Source organism: Sander lucioperca, chromosome 2, assembly GCF_008315115.2.
Source record: "Sander lucioperca isolate FBNREF2018 chromosome 2, SLUC_FBN_1.2, whole genome shotgun sequence".
NCBI classification, from domain to species: domain Eukaryota; kingdom Metazoa; phylum Chordata; class Actinopteri; order Perciformes; family Percidae; genus Sander; species Sander lucioperca.
This window is the reverse complement of record NC_050174.1, coordinates 12,891,527-12,899,472: the sequence shown is the minus strand read 5'-3', so window position 1 is coordinate 12,899,472 and position 7,946 is coordinate 12,891,527. Positions and strand designations below refer to the sequence as shown.

The window sequence follows — 7,946 nt, the reverse complement described above, 5'->3', positions numbered from 1 at the left end:
TTTGCAATACCAATTTGTTTTTATTACCTGACTAATAGAAAAGGTTGTCACATTCTCATCTGCAGCCTGTATGATCTTCAGCACTACTTCGATCCTCTCATAGTTGTAAGGGCTGAGCTGTATAAGAAAGGCATTTTACAAGTTAGGTGAATAGTCAAACTTAAATTTTGTTCAGGACAGAAACACCAAAATAATAAACTATGACAGTAAACTCCTTTCAGTGGTGTAGCTCAGACTTGTCTTGAATCGGTTTGCCATAGCAGTACTAAACCAAGTACTGTATGTCAGTAATTCTGGGCAATATTGGTTAATTGGGTTGGCAACTAAAAGAAAATAATAGGGCTGAGCCCTCATGTTAATGAAGTTTTCCCTCCTTCAGTTTGTCCCCATGCACAAACCTTGGATATGGCAGCACAGAGGCTGTCGGTGAGCTCGCTGGTGTTGTGTAACATCGGGATAATCTGCAAGACTCGCTCCAGCGCATCTGCATGACACAGAGGCTGCACCTCTTCCTGGCCTGGGCCTGGGTCACTGGCACCTTCCTCGTCCTCTTGGAGCAGCAGTAAGGTGGTAATGTACTGGTTGATCACACCGTCAGTGTCTAGACCAAAGGTACTGCAGACAGAAGTAGAAGTGAGCACAGGAAGGAAAAGAATACTGAACATTTCTGGACCCAAAAGTGAAAGAACACTGTAGTTAGAGCAGCTGACCTGCAGTACTGGAGGATAATGTCTGGGGTGATCCTCCTGTTTTTCACCAGATCAGGGATCAGACTACTCTTCATCTCAGGTCGCTGACGGAACACTGGCTGGATGGATATCTGTGGCAGAGCAGGGGCAAGCATGTTAGACGTCAGGTCACGTTAAATCTCAAGTCAAGAGAGACACCTACTTGTGAAGTATAATGTGATTGTGGTTTTCATCCACACACCTCTAATTTGCTGAGCTTGATGCCCCATTCAGCATCAGTGATGACAGAGAGAAACTTCTCTTGTTCCTCTGCCTCACTGTACAAGCAGCAGAGATTGGCCCCGATCCTGGCCACAGCCTGAAAAATCAGTCGCTGATTGAAAACATGAATGGAGAGGTGCACATACACGTGTGTACTTGTAATCTTCTTTTTCCCAACAAACTGCTTAATGTTTTGTCATGGCTGATTTAAAAAATATCAATGATTTCAAGCCTGGCTCTTTCTCTTTAATTTTTCATGAATAAAACAAAAAAGGTTTGACAATAAAATACAGAAGAACAGCAATCATATTGCCTACCAAGATTTTGTCATAGTTCTGCCAGGTGTTGTCAATAACCTTCCACAAAATTTTGGAGACTTCTGCTTTGGAGAGGAGCGTACATAGTCCAATAGCCAAATCACAATCAACCACCCTCCAGTTGAACACCTGCAGCCCATAAAAAATAGAGACAGTTATTTTTAAAAATATACTAAAACGCAGTATACTGCTACTAACCTCCCAGTCTCAGTAGACTCACCTTGTTCAAGAGAGCCACAGCAACGGCATTCAGAGATGAAGTAGTTTTCTTTCGAAGATTATTCAAGCATGCACTGTAGATCTTAAGCTCTCTGGCATCATAAAGCTGAAAGAAGAGTTAATAGTTTACTGTGACATTTTCACTATAAACAAACAAAATATGCTTGCTTGGTCTAACTGGCAATTTGTTCCTGAAACACATATGGCAGTGGCACTGACAGCACCACTGGATATGTTGCAGCCATACCTGTACACTGAGCTTTACGTCCATAACATTAGAGGTGACATGCTGCAGGCAGCTGCCGTATGAGTTGACCAGCAGTCTGAGGGTCAGCTCCAGCTGACTGCACTCCTGTAACATCTCTAACATGTTGTCCAAGGGACCCAGGAGGGGCCGCAGGTAGTTTGATCCTGCATGTGGACCAGGCAAAATAAAAGGTAAGCTTTCAAAATCACAAGTTCAAGGAATAACAATGAAATATAAACTTAAGTACAGACCGTCTTCAAATGAGCAGTGTGACAGACAGGAGCAGTCCAGTGGGTACAGTTTGGTATCTGCAGGATTGGGAATAAAATTAGCCCAACAGCTGATGAAACCAGTTAGCTGAAGACTACCTAAGGTGATGTAATACTAAATAGACATTCAGTAAATGATTGATTTGAGCATCTTACCCCGAGAAACAGGCAGCAAGCAGTTGGTAATTTCATATTGGACTGGAAGCACAGACACTGGGTCCAGAACAATGCAATCTTCGTTAAAAACATCCTGAAAACTCCACTGAGAATGTGGATCTTTTTCTGTCTCCAAGGTCAAATCCTGTGTCGTTAAACAACGCAAATACAAAACATTATTTTATGCTTTTGGTTAATTTCATAACTTTGTAAAGTGGAGGCATTACTCAATTGGAACTTCCAGGGGGCTTCCTTGCTTATTTCCGGGAACTTTTCAAAAAGCCAAAAGGTATCTTACTGTAATCGCACAAACTCCTGCTTGAAAATTCTGTTACTGTAGATAATAGATAATATTATTATCTAATTCGATTATCTGAGTTCACCTGGTAGATTCCCAGTTACTAATTTGTAAAATAAGATGGCCGATTTAAATCTGCAGAAATATATATCATAGAACATATTAAGCACAAACCAGACAAAAATACTGTGTCATTTTATAAAGAAAGACTAGATACTGACCTTGGCGATAAAGCCATAGTTGTCTGATAACTGACACTGATGATAGACATCCATAGCTATCCTTGTGCACTTGCAGAGCTCCAGACAGTCCAGAAGCAAATCTGCAACAGTGATTATAATATTGTCTTTTTTTCTTCGGGATGATTTGAAGCAAACGAAAGCAGCCAGGTTGGCTCAGAGTTCAGATGTTAAACAAAGAGAAAAACATTTGTCTCATGTGAACTACTTAGCCTAGATGCTCTTTCAAATTTGCAAAACAAGTCTTTTCACTGTCTGTTGTCCTGTAGGCAGTCAGCATCTTCAACAAGACCAAATAAACTATTGCAATTATATATTGAAAAGAATGATGTTTGCTTGTTCTATAGCTTTGCTGTTTGTGTATCATCTGTGTGATAAGTAACCATAGTCTATAAAAATAGTGGACATAGCATGTTTTTTATGGTTGCAATGGCGCTGCGCTAAGAGAGTGATATCAGGCCCAGAAGAATCGCCCATCATTTTTACAGTCTGTGTGTGTAACTAATACTTTTTAAGATGAGACTTAGGATACATTCCCAGTTTAGTTTTCACAACAAAAGTGTATTCATTTCTTTACTGCAAGATCACAACAAATTAACAAAGATCAAAGGTGTCTAATAGATGAGTTATAACTCCAGCGCTGATTTACATACCAGCTATTTTTTAAACTAACTAAACATAAACTAACATAAAATAAAATAATGAACGTCATTGATGTTTATACGTGTTCTTTACCTGAGTGGCACACAGTGATAGCCTGGCAGGCAAGATCATGGATGACTGCTGGCAAGTCCATGTCATCAGGAAGCACCATGGGCACATCTGCCTCCAGCATCTGGCATAACGTCTTGGCAGCAGTGAACAAAACCTTCCCTGTGCTGGTGTTATAGTGGTGTTCATACAGCTCACTGAAAAAAATGAAGGAATAGGGCTGGATGATTAATCGAAAAATAATCGTAACCGAAATTCAGAGCCTATAACCGACGTAATTTTACCAAGTCGGTTATTTTGGTCTTTTAATCCTATTAATATTTCCGCGGCCACCCACTGTGTGTTAATGTACTTTCCCCTTAAAACATATTACAGCCACCACGTGTGTAGTCACGTGACTCCGCCCCGTCCAGTCTGCGACCATAGGTGCTTTCCGATCGGATAGTACTTGTACTTTTTAGAGGAAAAGTACACTTCTAAGCAGTTCTAAGAACTACTCTCCCCCAAAATCTTTTTTTCCGTTTGCATTCCCACTGGCCAAGTGGCCATAGGGATATCTATATGCACTCTTTCATTAGAAAAAATAACCGTGAACATATTTACAGTATAAGAAAAGATTTTTTTTTTTAAATAATCGTTCAATAATCGTAATCGAGGTAACTTGTTCGATTAATCGTGATTATGATTTTAGCCAAAATCGCCCAGCCCTATGAAGGAAAGAGAACAAAGAAAAGCATGGTGATTCTCCATATGCCTTACTGGACAGGGCTGGTTTTTTTGTAGTCTGAATAAAAAATATTTTCACTAGGAACTCAAGGGTAAAAAAACAAAAACAAAAACAAAAACAAAAACAACAACAGGACGCCCTATCAGTTTCCCACCCCTGGATTCATACATATGGCACAGTCTCCACACATGCAAACCTGAGGATCTTGAGGGCCTTGTCCACCTTGCCCACTCCCAGAGCTCGCAGGGCCAAGTCAGACCAGAGCTCCTGTTCGGTGCGCTGCAGCTGCCTTCCTAGACGACGTAAGCCAGCTTCTGTGGAGATGGTCTTGGTCTTGCCATCGGGATCATTAGCCACTACTGGAGTTGTCGTAGCCTTCAGCTTAGATGAATGGCGGCCACGTGTGTTTTCATAGGCTGTCATGTGATGGTCCTGGATCTGTTTTCGGATGTTTGGATCCTCATAGTTGGAGGGAGTGAAGAAAACATCAAAGTCCTCCTGAGGAAACAGACAAATAGTTTGCATGCTAAAAAAGAAAAGAAAAACAACAACAACAACAACAACAAAAAACAGGTTAAAGAACAGAAGGAACAACCCTTAAAACATTCCTTAAATTTAACTCACCTGTAGGTGGGCGATCGCCTTGAACATAATGAGGTTGTTTTCACACTCCATGCTTTTAAGAGTATCATCTGCAGAGGACATGAAACCTGGTGTCACTCTTGGATGTTCAGGTGAACATTTACAACATTTCTTTCCCAAACCTTTGTCTGTAAGCTGTGTTGACACAATCAAGGTGTAGCTATAGTAATGAGAAGTGCTCTAAAGCAGGGTGAAAGTTTGCTGACAGGGACTTGAAACTGTGATTTCTGAATGAAGGATACTTTACTCCCTATGCCACCCTGCTGTTCATGTTTCAGAATTGTGTAAAGTAAGTACTTACGTTTTTGGAGTATATGCAGGTATTTCAGAGCCTCCACCACCACCTGAGCTATGACCCTCTGGTGTTTCTTGTGCTATTGAAGACAGAGAAATTTCCGATATACAAAATGCTTTTACAAAAAAGTTTCATGTATAATCCATTTTGAGGCATATTTGTGATGTTTATAGCTGTGTATAAGCATCATCTAAATATGTACATACTGTAAATTGCATCCAGAAAATGTAGCCTTGAGTACAAGCCTGTAAAATGCTTTTTTATTTCAAAAACATCACATCTTTCCTCTCCTCACCTCATCAGATATGTGGGCTTTGTCCTCCAGCTGCAGCCGAGCCCAGGAAGTGAGACGCTCGATCACACACTCTGCTTCTGCAGGGGACAGCTTCTTCAGGACAGCCAGGCATTCCTCAGTCTGCAAGCAGCATAAAAGACTTTCTATCAATATGTCATAAAAACATCAAAAGAAAATGTAAAAGAAAAGGATATTGGTGATTTCATATTCTCATGTGGATGAGCATACCTTGCATTGGCGAATCAGCTGGATGAGATACAGGTAATTTATCTGCGAGGTTGGAAGTTTGTAAGCTGCAGCTAATGTCAGGGAGTCTTCTAAAGACATTGGCAAGTCTTGCTTTAGGATGTACGTAATCAGCGTCTGGGGAAGATATACAGTATATGACAGAAAGTTTATAGGCAGGCACAACAGACGTCAGATGTCACACACAATTAATCAAATCAAAATTACCATAATTTGAGTGCTGTTCGAGAGGTTGAAGTTGCGGATCCCATAGCCCCTGAGAAGTTTCCTGATCTCCATCAGACGGTAGCTCTCCTTTAAAAGCTCTTGTCTGGGGAATATATCAGTTAGAAGAAAATTATATAGAAATGGCTAATATTACCAAATTTGTACTAATATACAAAAAACAGGGTGAGGAGACAATGCAAACATACTTTGGTCCATCCATCTCAAGGTACTGCTGAACATGTTTTTCTACCACGTTACTCCAGGGCACTACAGCTTTCTGCATGATCTCCAGCACAGCATCCACCATCAGCTGGCAGGAAATACAATAATGTGAGATTTCACAAATCCTAGCACAAACTTTATTGTTTTTTTTGTACTAACTTATTGATTCTTATTGTTTTGCTGCGGTTACAGCTGTTTTTCCACTCAAATAGTTGTGCTCACAAACCTTTAACATGTCATGAACTGTGTGTAACTGTAAAGATGTTACATAAACGTACGTCAGTATCAGTCATGCAACCCAGCACAGCCACTGCTTTAGCTTCCCATTCTGTGAAAAGTGTTGTGGTCTGAGAACTGCAGCGCTCCAGCAGATCCTAGTGAAGATGAGAGGAGAAACACTTAACATCAGGCATTTGGGAAATTAAATGTCTGTTCCCAGTGGGCTTGGAAGTGGTGGAGTTTTACCTTGATGTACTGTAGAAGTAGCTCATCAAAAGGAAGCCCGTGCTCTTCCGCATACGGCAGGATACTTCTCTCCACTGTGGGGGCGATCAGCTCTGGAGCCGGCACTTTATCCAGCATGAAGAATGCAACACTCCGTACACTTCCCTTTCAAATCCACAAGGAAGATAAATTATTAAAATAGGAACAAATGTAAAATCCACTCAAAATGTCTCACAAAGACAACACCACAATGTACTTAGAAGTCAGATACTTATAAAAAAAATGTTAATCACAAAAAAAGAAGACAGATGCTTTTTCATAATTAAATCAATTGCAATCAATTTTTGCATGTTGATAAAATATTATTTCCTGCTGAAGATATTGGAAGCTTGTTTGAAACTCAAATGTAATTAGAATATGTCGCTAATAAGAGACTAACCTTCTCAAAGACTGAAAGTGAAAGTCTGCAGTTGTATTTCTGGTGGAGGTCCAGGAGCTGACGGAGGTTGGACACCAAGGACTTGAGGTTCTCCACCTCTTTGGCACCATAATCATCATCCTTCAAAAAAAAAAAAAAAAAGATAGAAAAAAAAACATGGACCACATGATGTCACGATAATTAAGTCACAATTTGTGCCCACAGGTAGATCATGATTGTGAAGGCACAAACACTAATTTATAGCGAAAGAGAAAAACGTGGCTAACTTACAGATTTCATCCATGTCCATAGGGAAGGCAGTCCAAGCACAGCCAAGTCAAACCCGTTCTGGGGCCAAGCACCCTGGAACAACACATTATATTTATTATCATTGGTTCACCTACCGTGACTTATACTTACCATACAATGTTTTATACAACTAATGGAGAAAATAAAATGTATTAAATTAATTTAAAAAAAAAAAACAGATGTATTGTATGTTTTTTTACCTTTTCTGTTAACTCCAGATTCCTTGCCCTCTGCTCCAGCCATCTCGCCAAGATTTTCTATGGGTACATACAGAAATAACTTTTACTTCTGAAAGCATATGTTAAAGGTGACAGTATTTTATGCTTGAGAAAATGTATCCTACCTGTCCTGTTGGAAGCACTCTCCTCACAAAAGAAACAAACACTGTCCTAAACCAAGGACAGAGGTCTTGGGATGGCAGGTCCTCTGGGATGGCACTGAGCACAGCTTCAAGCTTGCTCTCATCAAACTCTGTCGCAATCTGTCCCTGTCACAAAATCCAGCAGTATACAACATCACAACCATGACCATGATATTTCTCAGTGTTGTTTCATCAAGTGCATGAAACTGTTCTTTACCTCATATCTGAGCCAAATGAGCTGTGCACCCTTCATGTCTCCCTCTCTTAGGTGGGTCAGAATGTCTAGTAAATTGTCAGTGCTGTTCAGAAACTCAATCCAGGCGATGCCACTATTGATGACAGAATAACATACTAAAATCACACCTACGTGTACA

At 40.3% G+C, this 7,946-nt stretch overlaps 1 protein-coding gene across 5 annotated transcripts in view; it reads right to left on the bottom strand.

Annotated features, from left to right (window-relative positions):
* kntc1 (kinetochore associated 1) overlaps positions 1-7,946 on the bottom strand; it is a 28,981-nt gene that overhangs the window by 15,872 nt on the left and 5,163 nt on the right. For all 5 annotated transcript variants that reach the window (XR_004106669.2, XR_004106670.2, XM_031309156.2 and 2 more), the window contains exons 19-43: positions 7,790-7,901; positions 7,555-7,698; positions 7,412-7,468; positions 7,194-7,265; positions 6,924-7,043; positions 6,506-6,649; positions 6,319-6,414; positions 6,025-6,128; positions 5,819-5,921; positions 5,594-5,728; positions 5,366-5,485; positions 5,077-5,149; positions 4,758-4,825; positions 4,330-4,631; positions 3,431-3,603; positions 2,678-2,778; positions 2,159-2,303; positions 1,985-2,041; positions 1,734-1,897; positions 1,488-1,592; positions 1,268-1,396; positions 931-1,047; positions 711-820; positions 399-615; positions 28-117 (exon numbers count right to left, since the gene is read on the bottom strand). Coding sequence is in view for 3 of the 5 variants with exons in the window: in XM_031309156.2 (XP_031165016.1) it covers positions 28-117; positions 399-615; positions 711-820; positions 931-1,047; positions 1,268-1,396; positions 1,488-1,592; positions 1,734-1,897; positions 1,985-2,041; positions 2,159-2,303; positions 2,678-2,778; positions 3,431-3,603; positions 4,330-4,631; positions 4,758-4,825; positions 5,077-5,149; positions 5,366-5,485; positions 5,594-5,728; positions 5,819-5,921; positions 6,025-6,128; positions 6,319-6,414; positions 6,506-6,649; positions 6,924-7,043; positions 7,194-7,265; positions 7,412-7,468; positions 7,555-7,698; positions 7,790-7,901 (3,058 nt within the window). In the remaining 2 variants the exon portion in view is untranslated. The remainder of the gene's footprint in view (positions 1-27; positions 118-398; positions 616-710; positions 821-930; positions 1,048-1,267; positions 1,397-1,487; positions 1,593-1,733; positions 1,898-1,984; positions 2,042-2,158; positions 2,304-2,677; positions 2,779-3,430; positions 3,604-4,329; positions 4,632-4,757; positions 4,826-5,076; positions 5,150-5,365; positions 5,486-5,593; positions 5,729-5,818; positions 5,922-6,024; positions 6,129-6,318; positions 6,415-6,505; positions 6,650-6,923; positions 7,044-7,193; positions 7,266-7,411; positions 7,469-7,554; positions 7,699-7,789; positions 7,902-7,946) is intronic.